The sequence below is a fragment of the Caretta caretta genome, chromosome 8 (genome assembly GCF_965140235.1).
Source record: "Caretta caretta isolate rCarCar2 chromosome 8, rCarCar1.hap1, whole genome shotgun sequence".
Lineage (NCBI taxonomy): Eukaryota > Metazoa > Chordata > Testudines > Cheloniidae > Caretta > Caretta caretta.
In genome coordinates this window covers 29,113,546-29,128,953 of record NC_134213.1, presented here as the reverse complement: position 1 = coordinate 29,128,953, position 15,408 = coordinate 29,113,546, and the positions used below count along the sequence as shown (strand labels likewise).

General features: G+C 40.8%; 1 protein-coding gene across 6 annotated transcripts in view; it reads right to left on the bottom strand.

The window, feature by feature from the left end:
• The window catches only part of TENM2 (teneurin transmembrane protein 2), a 2,093,216-nt gene that overhangs the window by 156,671 nt on the left and 1,921,137 nt on the right, over positions 1-15,408 (bottom strand). For all 6 annotated transcript variants that reach the window (XM_048860042.2, XM_048860041.2, XM_048860043.2 and 3 more), the window contains one exon: positions 4,120-4,325. In XM_048860042.2, the coding sequence (XP_048715999.2) occupies positions 4,120-4,325 (206 nt within the window). The remainder of the gene's footprint in view (positions 1-4,119; positions 4,326-15,408) is intronic.

The following is a 15,408-nucleotide window of genomic DNA, read 5'->3' as shown; positions in this document are numbered from 1 at the left end:
CCATCTGATATCCAAGCTGACAGCCAATCAAACAATTTACTTTAATATTTGAATGTACATGATTCAGTGTAACATAATGTGAGCAGCGGAAGTCAGAGCAAAGCGTGACATATAACAGAGACTGAACTGATGAGAATGATATCATTCTGATCTGTGACTGCTGGGACCATGAAAAATATGAAAATATCAGTGGTGTTTATGAAGCAAGAGATCATCCTGGCTGTCCCACTATTCAAATTGTTTCCAGCTAGTCCCACTTCTAATTGAAAACACAAGTGGTTTACTCACCCACACGAGAGATTTTTGCAAAGAAGATACTATGTGGGAAAGGTATGTAATATGCTCTGGTGGATTGCCTTGGCCAAGCATTCCTAATAGTATTTCTACAAACTTACTTTTTCATGCTATCATTTGAAATAGTCTGCAGATGAGCAGTAATATCAATGTTTGCTTGGATCACTATATAAGCAGCATATACGTGCTTAATCCAAGAGATTTATCATTTCTTCTCCAAATATTATCCAGTGTGCAGCCTTTTATCCATTTGCTTTCCACCATTTAAGGGCCACTTTTTAAGGGGGTTATGAATGTTTTGTTACATGGCTGTACCACTACATAGTCTGGAAAAATCTTTCTTGAAAATATAGTGACTGCTTTTATTTCTAACTCACTTGCCATACAAGCCTGCGTTTCTGTCTGTATGTCCCCCCTCCAGAGCTCCATTCCCTAGCCACAGTATTACACCAGGCTGTTTGACTGACTAAACTAGGCGTTTGGAATATTTGCTAAACAGTAATACTGAGAAGGTTAAATCTCAGCAGGGCTCTCAGACAAGAGCTGCATCTTGTTGTCTCAGGGTAATCATGTACCTAATTTGCTGATTATTGACTTGTTCCCACTAAGGATTTTACTTGGCTTGACATATCAACACTGATCAGTGATGAACTGTCAAGTGAACTTGTTCACTGCTTTTACTGCTCAAGTCCTTAACTTGCAGTAACAAGGATTTTAAAATACATTAGCACATCATCTGATGTCAAATTCAGATTATTTTCATTAATACAGAAATCCTTGCTCCTTTCTGGAATCAGAACAAGGCTACTCTTCTAAAGTTCAGATGTGTAGCAGGCTCTTTTCTTTTCTCTAAAATAATTTCTCTCTGCATCAGGCTGGCAGGATTTAGGATCCTGCATAAGGATATGGGACTTTTCTGCTGAGTCTTCCTATTGTCCAATGCTAACGCCCTGCATGAAGATGCTGAGTAATTTCTGAGGATCATGCACGTAGATTTTGTTAACTCTATCCAGGGTTAAAAAAGGGCAGGAGTCTCTTCTTGGGGAGTTCTAACTAGAGACTGGGAAAGAAAGTTCCTGTAGGTAGAAACCATGCAGAGAAGGAAGCTTAGGCTGAGACTTATGGGGTTGCTGTTTTTAATTATTTAAGATAACAATAAAGGATGTGAGTTTTGGATCTGGTATGTTGGTGCTGTGTTGAGAGAATAGGAGGAGGAGGATTCCACCTGGTCATAGTCTCTTCTGAAACACAGAACCTTAGATACACTTGATTGCAGGGCAGTAACATGTAAAATTCAGCTTGAATTAATAAACTATCAATTCCTTCCTAATAGGGCTATTGCAAGAGTCGTCCATGCCTTTGTCTCCTCCTAGCCAGACAATGACAATTCACTCTTACTTAAGGCTACATTTGAAATCTTCCTGGAGCTTTGGTTGCTCCTGAGAAGGGCAGGTCACTGTGAGCACATGACATCCTAGCTTAGTGTCTGCACTGACTCCCTGTTGATTTCCTGGGGAAATTAAAAGGAGTGGTAAAAATCTCTAAGAAGCTGAATGATTTGGAACCCAGTTATTTGACTAACCACATTTCATTCTTACTCTATTGGGGTAATTAATTTCAAATGCAATTTTCTTGCTGTCAAGTTCATGGGACTGAATTGCCAGTGCAAAAATCAAGGCTGTCTCAGAAAAGGGTCCCTGCATTTGGAACTCATTTCCTTGGCCACCTCCCATCCTTCATGGAGATGTACAAGAATAGGTGAGAATGGGGCAGTAATCTTCTGGAATCTCCCCAGGCAGCCCTCTTGTAGTACAAAACTTCAAGGAACCCCAATGTTAATCTTTCACATGCAAATCTGATCACTGACCCCTACTATTTGTTTTCTGTCTGCTGGGCTTTACTTCCTGGCAATCTAGCAGACCTGCTGATTGTTTTGCAGGCTTCCTGCTTCTGTAAGATTTAAGAATTTCTTGTTATTTGTAGAGTGGCTGCACTGGGGGGAAGGGAGCACATTTCAATAGAGGCCACCACAGAGGGGAATGGTGGTTAGACAACCACAGGGCCATTTGCTCTTGGATTATGTAGATGTGGTGGTCGTAATCCTTTGAATATAGTAGTGCGCATCGTTCCTGGCCCCTAGTCTTATGGCTGTGGAATGACTGCAGAACTAGCCCATAAATCAGAATCTTCAGACTCCAGTGTAGTTTCCCATACAAAATTCATTTATTCACTCTTTGTGCTGTGTGTGTGTGTGTGTGTGGGGGGGGTGTTTGCAACTAAAATCATGTAATGTAACCATATACAAATCTGTGTAACTCCACTCTGCTTTGGCAAATGAAAAAATGTAACTCAGAAATTCTTTGCCAATTGGGGCTAAGTGTCTAGGAATGTCAAATGGGGACATTCCCAAGAGGGATTTTTAGATTTCTGCACTTGCTCTCCAGAACTCAAATGTCAAGTTAAGCTTTCTAAATTTAAGGAAAAAATCTTTGTACTAAGAGCTAATTTTCAAGGCTGCACATGAGTGAAAGAATCCCTTCCTGAAATTGGTAGTCATCTATGCTTTTGCTCATTCCCTGAAGAATGGGGGTTTCTTTTTTTCTTGGCATGCATAGCTACAAAACATATTATTGCTCATGAGGAGTCTGAGCCAAACCTCATCAAAGTAAATGGGAAGCTTTCCATTGACTTTAATGGGCTTTGGATCTGGCCAAAATTTTCCAGCTATTTGAATAAAATCTCAGCAGTGACTATATGCCCTCCTACAGCAATGAATTCCAAATTCTCACTACACATCTTCTGAAGAAATAGTTGCTTATATTTTTTCTAAATTTGTTAGCCATTATTTTTATTGAGTGCCCATTGCTCTATATTATCGGGTCAGCATAAAAATGAGGGACTGATGAGTTTTCACTACAGTTGTTTGTAAGAAATGCAAGACAAGCACCAGACTTAACTCCATACCTGAAAGGGAAAATGCAAATCTGCATACATAGCTTAGTGACCTAGTGATGGAAGAGGCCTGGGTACAGTCATTGGGAAAAGGGGATTAAAATTAACCCAACACTGACAAAAATGACCATGAAAACCCACATCTGAACAACATGTGCTAGTGGTGGTGGAATAGAAAACTTCCAGTTATCTAAACTCTGCCAACTGATTTTCTTCAGCAAGTCAAAGCAGCAAGTCCCTTATGAAGACCCAGTCTGGGCCTGAATATCTTCTCACTTACACTAGGTCAGCATCTATATAACCTCCCAGACTACTCCTGATTTATACCAGCACATGAGGGGAGAATCAGGCTTGTGACGGTCTCTTCTTTTTAGAGCATTCCAGTCACCTGTGGTATGTTACTCTGAGATAGTGGGCCTGATTCTAATCTCCCACCATCTATTCACTAGTGTAATTTCAACGACCTCCGTGTATTTTATTTCTGATTTACAGCACAACAGAGCAGATTTATGCTCTGAATTTCCATCACTAGTATTTTAAGCTGACAATAGCAAACTGCAGATGTTAATTTTTAAAAAGGGTGACATTATAAAGATTGCAGGAAAACAACCTTTATTTATTCCAAGTTAAAAGAAAAATTGTCACTCCTGTAAATAATCTATTGTTAGAGGATGCCAATCTGTAACAAAGCCATTGTTGCAAACAAGCAACTCCAGGGCTCTGAGGTAAATCAGAGCCATGAGGCACTGGGGAAGAACCAAGGACCCTCAGTTTCAAAAGCACAAACCCTTACCACCTAAAACTAATTGCCATTAGATCATCAGTACTTTTATCTTTTGGCTTTTAAATTCATTAAGCATAGTCATACAATACCTGGGCATGTGATGGTGGAAGTCCTCTTCTTATATAAACACCAAAAAGAGCATCCTTTCCTAAGGAGATATTGAACTTCACGAACTGCGGCTGGCTGATATGGATTTGAGACCGCCAGAATACTCCAGGTGGTACTTCCTGGGTAACTCTGCGTCCGACCTCTGCCTCCCCGCTATCTATGCTGCTATTTCTAGTGGCCCAAGGTCCTAGAAGACAGGAACAAGTATTAGCCAGGTGAGATTTTTTTTCTAGAAGTACAGGCATTTTTGGTAATGCCATTTATGGTGAACCACTGTGGCAATTTTAAACCCTTTAAAACAAAGCTTAACATTTTAAAGATCAGTTTCTCCCTTTATTTACATTTGTGCAACTCCACTGCTTTCTCTGACCCTTAGATTTTAAATAAGCTATAAATTCCTCCCCTTAGAGCATCTGAAACTTGCATACAGCTTTTCCCCCACCACTTTTAATTCTGTGATTACTCTTTACTGATCAAGTATAGTAAGAGCAGAGAGCCAGCTAAGCACATATAAATCTCCTTGTGCTCTTTTCAGCCACATCCTTAATGTGACCAAGATATAAAAATAACCAGGAAATAATTATAAAGGGGTAATTTCAATGTAAACTCACTGATTGCAGACTTCATTAGTCAGATTTCATACATTAAACAGGTCCATTAAGCCCCTCTCCATAAACTAACAATAATCACATATAAAAGGAAACACATTAATAAGGAGATAGAAAAAAGAGTTTGATAACCTTTGAAAGGCCCATATAGCTTGGGATCTGGCTACATGAAAATCCATTTCTTTCCCCCGTGCACAAATTTATTGGCTGCAGCCGGTTGAATTCCACTTGCTGATAATCCCTAGATATGCATTATTGAAAACAAGAGGCAAGACCTTTCCAGTAGACCACCTCTGGCTCTCTATCCATGAAATGGTTAGCCTTCAGAACATAGTGAAAGCTCATCCATTCAGCAAAGCCTTATGTGGTTGGGTCTGGCATTATGTTTACTTGTCCTACACTTCAGACATTTCTGTTGGGCAAATGGTCAATGGGGAAGAGAGAGGAGAGTAGCAATGCTCCCGATTTCCAGCATACATTGATATTTGCTTTAGTGTATGATGTGCCCAGATGCCAAGGTAATGAGTGCCAAGTTATTAAAATAAATTAAATAAAGGTCAGAAAACCACAGAGAAGATCTATTATGCTCATGAACATCTAAATCTACTTCTTGGTGGCTTTAATTACAACTAGGTATTGGGTGGTAGTGACACATGAAATTCAAGGAAACACATACTACTTATAGCCATCATGAGCTTAGCTCTTTTGCCCATATTTCTACCACAGTACAATGCTATTCTTAGAAGATACCATATCTGGAAAGGATCCCTGAATACCAGTGAATCAGTTTCCAGCAGTTTATGGACATTTTTGCCAATGCCAGCCTCTGGAGACAGTGCTTTCAGGAAGGACATAACAGCATAGTATGGACCTGCATGTAAACCCAGCAGGTAAGTACCAAACACCTGCTCTGTCTTTATTGTTTTAACTGTAATAGCTACTTCAGCATGATTTCAATTTTAAATTCCAAATTACTGAGGTTCCTGGTACTTACGCTTGCATGTAATGAAAAACCTCTTAGAGATGTTATATGGGCAATGTCTTTAAACAGTAAAAAGAATGCTTTGAGTAAGAACTGTTAATCTTTAAACTGTAGTTTTTAATAGTCCATGTCTTTTTGAATGTTCGAGGTTAACAGGTCTTCAGCAATATTAGGGCATTAGAGAAAAAGCAGGGGAAACTGCAAGAGTGCATGGGCTGCAAATGGAGTAAAAGGAATTAACATGATGTCCAGTAAAGTGCCCGTGTTTCTGTCCCAGAGTGACATGTTATCCTGATGAGACATCTTATGCCCACTGTGACAGGCCTTTTGGTGTCAGCTGGTCTTCTATAACAGCAACTTCTATCAGGCTTGACAAACATACCACACCTGGTACACAGCTTTTATGGTGTTTATGTAAAGAGAGTAGAATGAGGCACCTAACACAAACTTATGTTATACTGATTCTCAAAATCATTATGAAGTGTGTGTCTGGATGATATTTCAGAAGTTGTGTATATGTACTTACAACATATTTTAAAATTGGTGTCCCAGGCAGGGTTGACAAACAGGTTTTGCCAGACAAAGCGACATGGATTCATCTGTCTGCTTTGCCTCATATGTAGATTAAGCATTGTAAATCAACACAGTGGAAGCCTGGTTTTGCATATGGAGTCAACAGGAAGCTATGAAGGCAACTTGGAGCCAGCATACTAGGAAGGGAATCATGGGTACCATCCTGACTTTGAGGACAAAAACAATGAATTTTGGGAAATATAAGGAGAAGCAAAAACACATTTTGTTATCCATTTACTGAGGAAACACCTTGAAGAACGGAGCGTGTGTGTGTGGGGGGGGGCGGGGGCAGGGGGAAGAGTGTTCATGAGCGCTTGGATCCTGGTTTGACTGAACACCAGCTATCTCTGCCAAAAGACTGAACCCTTGGAGGGAAAAATTCTTTATTTTATAGGAAAGGTAACCACTGATAAGCATTCACCCAGGTTTGCATTTTATGTTGCTGTTTTATATATAGCCATTTCCGTTTCCATTATCGTTACTCACTTAAATCTTTGCCTTTAATAATAAACTTATGACTATTTTAACTATAGGTATATCTCAATGCAGTGAAGTTATCTTGTAGCTAAACCTCAGCTGCATCAAACAAACTGGTGTGTGCACTGTTCATTTGGGGACAGCTTACCTGGTAATTTCTATGAGTGTACAGTAGTTAAGGGCTGGACATTGCAAGGGAGTGTTCCAGGGACTTGGGGGTTGGTGTGTGCCTACCATTAGACTGCACAGAGAGGAAGAAGTCTGTGGGGACCTGAAAGGCAGGGCTAGTGTTGCCAGAGGCTGTTGGTTTCAGAAAGCTGAGCAACAGAAGGCACAGACAAAGCTGTTTCACAATCCCAGGTATCTCTGGGAAGTGTCACACCCATTGAGAAAGGTTATGAGTCAGAATACTACTAACTTTGCAGATCTATAGTTTTTCATCAGGGGATCTCAAAGTGCCTTACTCACATTAATGAATTAAACCTCACAACACTGCAGTTCAAGTAGTATCACCTTCATCTTGCATATAGGGAAACGTGATACAGAGAAACTAAATAACTTGTGCAATATCACCCAGAATCAGTGGCAGAGATGGGAAGTGAACCCAGGAATCCTGGCTTCCAATCATCTGCTTCAAGAACTAGACCACCCTTCTGCTTTAAGTAACAATGACAAAATGTGGACAAATTCCAAGTTTTAAAAATTGTCTCTTCTGCAAATAATCTTTTGCATTCAGAGTGAAGATATTTATATGCCTATCAACCACATCTACTGCTCAAGTACCCTCAAATAACCCAGTGACCCACCATGCAGAAGCTTGTTTGTGAAACTTCCAAATGTGTCACAGCGTAGAAGTAGATCTGCTTTGTGGACAGTGCTGCAGGAAGTACTAGAGAAGTAGTATTTTTAACATGGCAGGAGCCATGAGGAATGAAGATAGAGAGACCCACAAATGAGTCCACATGCCTTCCAAGTGTCCTAACTCATTACACGAAGTGCCAAATCACTTAATTAGTTGCTTTATGCTTTTTTCAAGCTGAATTTCTTCATGAACATATAAGAGACTGATCCAAAGCCACTGGACATTTTTACTGACTTCAATATGCTTTGGATCAGGCCCTAAAAGAGTCCTGTAATTTACAGTGACAGGTTTCGGAGTAACAGCCGTGTTAGTCTGTCTTTGCAAAAAGAAAAGGAGTTCTTGTGGCACCTTAGAGACTAACCAATTTATTTGAGCATGAGCTTTCGTGAGCTACAGCTCACTTCATCGGATGCATACTGTGGAAACTGCAGAAGACATTATATAAACAGAGACCATGAAACATTGTAAGGAGAGTGGTCAGTTTGGATGAGCTATTACCAGCAGGAGACTGAGTTTGTGTGTGTATGGGGGTGGGGGGGTGAGAAAACCTGTATTTGTGCTGGAAATGGCCCACCTTGATCATCATGCACATTGTAGGGAGAGTGGTCGCTTTGGATGAGCTATTACCAACAGGAGAGTGAGTTTGTGTGTGTGGTTTTTGGAGGGGGGGTGGGGGGTTGAGAAAACCTGGATTTGTGCTGGAAATGGCCCACCTTGATTATCATACACATTTTAAAGAGCGTGGTCACTTTGGATGGGCTATTACCAGCAGGAGAGTGAGTTTGTGTGTGTGGGGAGAAAGGGCGGAGGGTGAGAAAACCTGGATTTGTGCTGAAAATGGCCCAACTTGATCACTTATCACTTGATAACTTATCACTTTAGATAAGCTATTACCAGCAGGAGAGTGGGGTGGGAGGAGGTATTGTTTCATGGTCTCTGTGTATATAATGTCTTCTGCAGTTTCCACAGTATGCATCCGATGAAGTGAGCTGTAGCTCACGAAAGCTCATGCTCAAATAAATTGGTTAGTCTCTAAGGTGCCACAAGTACTCCTTTTCTTTCTGTAATTTACAATGTAGCTTGTTTGAAAGCTATACATTGTACTATGGATGCTGGGTCTGGAACCCAGACCAGCCTCTGACGATCAGAGATTCCAGTGTGCTGAAATCCACTTCAGAATTTTGACACTTTTTCCCATCATGGGTGCCCCCACTTGCATCAGATAGATTATTTATTAGGCAATTGTAACTTCCCCTGTGAAGTCAATACTTAGGAAATGATAGTTTCAGGTAGTTCATTACATGCCCTAAGATTATAACTGCGGGTTTTTAAAGGCAATATTTTACTAATCAATTTTCCAGTACAGTCAGATGCTATACCTCTATGGAAGAATACTCATGTAAATTTAGAGATATTGTACATTTCCATAACAGGTATCTAATATTTGAACTAGTTAAACAAGAAGGATGATAAAAAATGACACTGATCCACAAAAGGCATTATCTGATAATCAGTTCTGAAAATGTTACTATATTTCATGTAAAACTCAAAAATAGGAAACAATAAAATTATACCGCAAAACAAGCTATAAAAAATGAAGCCTTATTAGAATAGTTTTAAAACTTAATACAAGTTAGAATGCTTTTTGCATAAATCTGCTTTAGAGATTACTCTGCATCACATATTTTTATCTACAGAAAATAAAACTGAATTCTGTATATTGCCTAAGCCATTATATCTCATTCCCATTCATTTTGTAACCAGTGCTATTAGCTCATAGTTCATTTGAACTGCAAGAAGACCTGTCTCTCCTGCAGATTACTGCTGCATAGTCTATTAAAGCAACTTATACACTGCACCATAAATGATAGAAAATAATTATGGTTTTGAGCTATCAATGACTTCTGCTAATAACCCTTGCTTCCCAATCTGCTGAGTCTACATTCCCTTAAATTGTAACTTTACAAGTACATTTAATTACTACCACTAATAAAGGACATACCTCCCACTGAGGCTCCAGTTTTAAGACTTTTGGTTGAATTTAGCCCTGACCTTTTCAATTTTTCTTCAGGAAACTGTGCTTTGTGTTTCCAGGTGTGGGTGTTTCATTTTCAAAGTTCACTAGCACCGGAGTGAAAGTCAGATAAATTACTTACTGGTACGGGGGCCCAACTCTGGGCTTCCGGAAGGGGTGGGGCTTTGGGCGGAAGGGGAGGGGCTGGGGGCAGCCTCCCCCAGCCAGCCATTCCACGCTGCCAAGCCCGTGCCTCCTGGGGCTCTGGCCGCGGTGGCCAGGAGCCCTGGGCCCTTTTAAATTGCCAGGCCCTGGGCAGCTGCCCCTTTTGCCCCCCCTCCCCCCGCCAAACCACCGTCGGCGGCCTTGCGGGGGGCGGGAAAGGGGCAGCGACATTAAAGCACTGGCAGCGCTTTAATGTGGGCTGTGTACAGGCCGGTACCAGTGGCCACTTCTTACCAGTATGCTGTACCAGCCCACTTGACTAGCAGCCAAACACAGCAGGTTAGGTGAACTGAGGCAAAATTTTCGGCCATCAAGGGGAAAGAGCATAGGAGCTTTGGCCTTAATGCTCTAGATATGTCCCCTACTGGCAAACTACTTTATTAATGGTTTGCAGTCTTGTTGTAGCTGTGTTGGTACAAGGATATGACAGAGACAAGGTGGGTGAGGTAATAACTTCTCTTGGACCAACTTCTGTCGGTGAAAGAGTCAAGTCTTCAAGCTCCAGACCTGAAGAAGAGCTCCATGGAGCTTGAAAGTTTGTCTCTTCTATCAAAAGAGCTTGGCCCTATAAAAGATATTACTTCACCCACCTTGTCTACTTTATTAATGTCATTCATAAAAAATAAAGTTATTTCCCTCAAAATTTCATAAAAACAAAATTTTCTTCTTTTTCCTAATTAGACTTCCAGTGGTTTATCTGCTTAAAAAGTTAGTGCAGATTCTGCTGATTAGGCAAAAATACAATTTACCTGTGGACCTGTGTGTTCTGAGGTGCTAACATTGACATTTCTCAGACCACAGTGGCCTTTCACTAGGTGTTGTTGGGAGAAGTTGAAGGGAAGGTTTCCTAGTACGACCCCATTGTCACTCTTCGTTTTTCCTTACCACATGAGGTGACCCAATGTCTAGTTGTAGACAGAGCTGCCGCTGTAGCTCATCAGCTCCTTCTAAGCACTGGTCAGGAGGAAGGGGAACTCAATATACTCTTTTAGTTGTGCTCCCCACTTATCTTCACTGCGGCTGGGAAGATGCCTACCAGTCCGGGTGGACAGACGCATGCTAGCTCAGCTCAAGTGAGTGTGCTAAAAATAACACTGTAGACATTGCTAGCACAGGCTAGCTATCCTAATACAAGCCCACCTTACCCCTTAGGTCAGAGCTCAAGCTGCTATTTTTAGCATGCCATCTTGCTCACAGCTGCAGCGTATACATACCCTGAGTGGCCTAAATTCAGATCCCTGTGTAATGCTTTTCCCAGCATGCAAAATGTATCCCCATGTCCAGTTTTAAAGATCTAATCAATACTGTTACACATGGCATGTTGTAGTTTTGTTGCCTCTAAGCCCTGGCCTCTACAAACTTATGTCAGTATAACTACATCTCTTGGGAGTGTAGAAAATCCATACCCCTAAGCGACGCAGTTATACCGACCTAACTCCCAGTGTAGACAGCGCTATATTGATGAGATGGCTTCTCCCATTGGCACAGTGGATTAGCGTCTTCACTGCAATGTTGTAAGTGTAGATAAGCCTTGCATTTGCAAATTTAACAAGCTTTCCCACAAAGGTTTAAGTAATCAAAGCTTTTAAATCTCTGGAGATTATATGTTATTGATTCATGTTTCCCCTAAAATAACTACAACAGGTGCAAGTAAATGATACCTGCACCTACATATCTATGCAAATGTGGGTTATTTGTAGAAAAGCAGCACATTCCTTTCATTACGACTGATGCAAATAGATATTAATTTCGTAAAGGTGAAGCATCTGCAATATGGCTTTTTTACTTTCAGTGCCAAATTAATTAGTGTGGGTAAGTCACAGCACTAGGAGTGAAGAGAGCTGGGTTCTATTTCTGGCTTTGCCCACAGCCTTCCTGTGTGATCCCAGTCAAGTTGTTTAAATTCTTGAAGCCTATCTGCAAAATGTGGACAGAAATACTGGCCTACCTCACAGGGATGCTGGGAGGCTTACTTCACTAGTTTTTGAAAAGTGCTTTAAGATCCCCAAATGGAGGCATTAGAGAAATATAAGCCAGTAATGTTATAATTATTATACCTGAGAGTGGAACTGAGCTCCTAGTGCTTTGCCCCTCTGTCTCTTTCTCCCCAGATTAGAAACATCATTAAAAATAAATCTGGTCCCAACATGATACAACAGGGAACTCTGAAGGGGCAATGGCAATCTAACCATTGAGCCTCTTAGTGGCTGGCTGGCTGAGGCTTCATCAGGTTTTCCTTATTTTTAGGACTAAAAATGCTGTACTCTGCCCCCCCCCCCCGCAACTTCTATATTCACAGTAACACATTTTGCACTAATGGCCCCACTTAAAAGCTCTGCCTCTTCCACAGCCTCTAGAGAATTTCTAAGTAAACTTTATAACTTTTTCATAGTGCAGTTCCTTTTGGTCTTCTTCACCTCCTAATGTAGTGAGAGTGCATCCCTCCCTCTGACTCACTCTCGCCTTCTCTCTATTTTTAGACTCTTCTCTATCTCGATAGACCACTACAGATCATATTCAAAGACCATCAACTGCATTTAAGTGAAGTTCTGGATGTTACATAAACTGAGAGGAAACCGAGAAGTAAGGCCAACCTGACGAACTCTTGCCACTGTGAACAAATAAATCCTGGTGTGAATTAACAATGCTCTGAGTGGCTGTCTCGAAGCTTGCTTGTTTATCTCATAATCTCTCATGGTTATTTAAACATTTTTACTGTGATTTTCCTTTTTCATTAACCTTTATAAAAGAGAGTTTTAAATGCATATTCCTTCTTCTAATCCATGGGAGCTATTCCAATCTCTCAGTCAAACATGTATTTAAGTACCTGTATATATAAGCTTGTTAGCCACCAAATAACACTTATTCATTTTTAAAGGTGTATTATTTACCCAGTTAAATTACTATTTTGCTACGTGCATTTTTTAAAGTCTGCTCTAGTGCTTATTGGAGATGCCAATTTGACAGTTCCGAAAGCCTCTGTTTATCCAAAGAACACAACGACACGGCAGTGGCAGAGCAAGCTTCTTCACATCATTCCATCAGTGCGCCCTCACCCTTGAACTGGGGGAACCACTTCAAGTTGGTAGTTCACACCACTTGTCAATTCAATCCTTTGTATCTCTAAGAATGAAATCAGGTTAATGTCAATTAATGTCAGCTATATATAATGTCCTATGCTTAAATAGGAAATAACTCTGAGGCTGTAGGGTAGTAATTGTTGACTTCATTAATGGAGACCCTGTAAATTCTTGGTTTTGTACTAAGTGGGAAACACGTATCACTAATTTGGCAGCCCAACAGTTCCAGAGGATCCATAATGATCTGCCTTGTTAACCTGGTGGCTATGGATCTGCATTAAATACCAGTCATTAAATACCATTTTTGACACAATGCACAGTCAGCCTGTGGAACTCTTTGCCAGAGGATGTTGTGAAGGCCAAGACTATAACAGGGTTCAAAAAAGAACTAGATAAGTTCATGGAGGATAGGCCCATCAATGGCTATCCCAGTTTGCCAGAAGCTGGAAATGGGTGACAGGGAATGCATTACTTGATGATGACCTGGGACACCTGGCATTGGCCACTGTTGGAAGACAGGATATTGGGCTAGATGGACCTTTGGTCTGACCCAGTATGGCTGCTCTTATGTTCTTACCACTATTGTTGGCGAGAGAGCCTTCTCCTTTGCAACTTCTTGAGTTTGGAACAGTCTTCTTGTATCTCTCCATCTCTTACCAAATTTCAGCTGCAAACACATATTTCCTTCCTACCCTTATCATTTAGTTTCCCTATTCCATTCCTGTTTGTTGTTATTTAAATTTGTGTGTTTGCTTTATTTAGCACTGCAATGTTCTGGGGGTACAGTTTGTGAGAATGACACTGCCCGAGTTAAAGATACATTGCACTGAGGGTTTTACTGAAAGGCATGAATGTAAGAGTGACACTGGTTTGAGTACCATCTTCATCCTAAAACATAGCTGACCTTTTGTCCATCAAATGGCTGGGCCCTCTGGCTCTTTTGAAAGGAGAAAAAGATAGTTTTAATTTTATTTAGAAAGATATATTTCTGTACAAGCCTTTTCAATGGAAATATTAGTGCAGTGCAACTTTATCAGGGTAGCATCTTCCATACAAACCATACCCCAAAGAGCTTCCTAATATTAAATGAAACACTGTCTCAAAATCCATCTGGAAATTCTATATTTTTCAAACGAAATAAAATAAATTTACTTTAGGAAATATGGGTTTAGCCTGGAGAGGCTGATATGACACAACCTGAACTCCAGTGACAGGAAGGAAGCTCCTGTAATAACGAGTCTTGTTTTGTGAAGTGAAGAGGAGGCAACGTTTCCAGGCTCTGTATTACCTGTAGTTTTGCAACCTATAGGCAGCTGTACTGCAAGAGGAACTGGGTCACATCTCCTAATTCCACACATGGAGGGAACCCTTGCGTGTGGATCTGCCTCTGCTTAGGTAGATGAGTGAGACAGCCACCTCTGCAGCAGGCACCGTATATCCTTGGACCTCCATGAGTCTGGGGAGCTGCACGGAGGGTGGGACATGGCTTGGTCAGATTCCTGGGGATGGCAAGAGTCTAGAGCCACACTCTCAAGGTGCCAAGAGCAGGGACAGGGCCCCCAGGACTAACTGATCCATGGAGTTTGTGGGTTAACCACCCATGCCTATATCATCGTGGGGGAAGGGAACTGAGATCATGGACTAGTTTGGAAAGGAACTCTGGAAGGAGAATCTCTGCCCAGGGCTGCTCTGAAGGGTTTGACTGTGGCAAAGCACAATTTGGCCTTAAGAGTTTAGGTAGTATAGGCATCCCACTAACCCCCTGCTTCATTTAAAAATCTAAACACAACTCTAAGCTCTGGTGGATATAGTATGTTAAGACTCATCCTTTTCAGAACTATTAGCAAACCATTTCACTGCAGATGTAATTAAGATTTATGAGTTCAGCATGTTTAATCAAGAAAAAATACACATTATGCTGTGAGTAATTTTTGCAGCACCACATGCATCTTTCATTCCGGTTGGTATAACACAGGTAACCAAGATAGACTTTAATTATACAAACTACTGCTGCAGCCACTAACAAAATAACATAAAACAAAATACCTCCTATACATTCTGTTGTCTCTTATTTTAATCAAAAGTGTTGTTTCCACTAAGACATCAAATCATACAGGTTACACTGCCTTCCCAATCCACCTCCAAAGATGGAACACAGCATGTGAGCATTTATGAAGACCAGGTACGCAATCCTGTATGGCATTCAAATTACAGCATTTTTGCTTGCTTGCATTTTAATTTGCTCCTACAGTATATTTACCCAGTAGCCGCCTAATAACATTAACCTGCACAGCAAAACATGGTGTATCTTGACTAAAACATTATCAAAGTAAATGATTAAATACAGTATAATTTAGGGAAAATGGAGGTGGTTACTTAATTTATTGCCCTTATATGTTGATTGTCTGTTTGAATGAGCCTATGAGGGATCAAATCTTTGTCTACCATG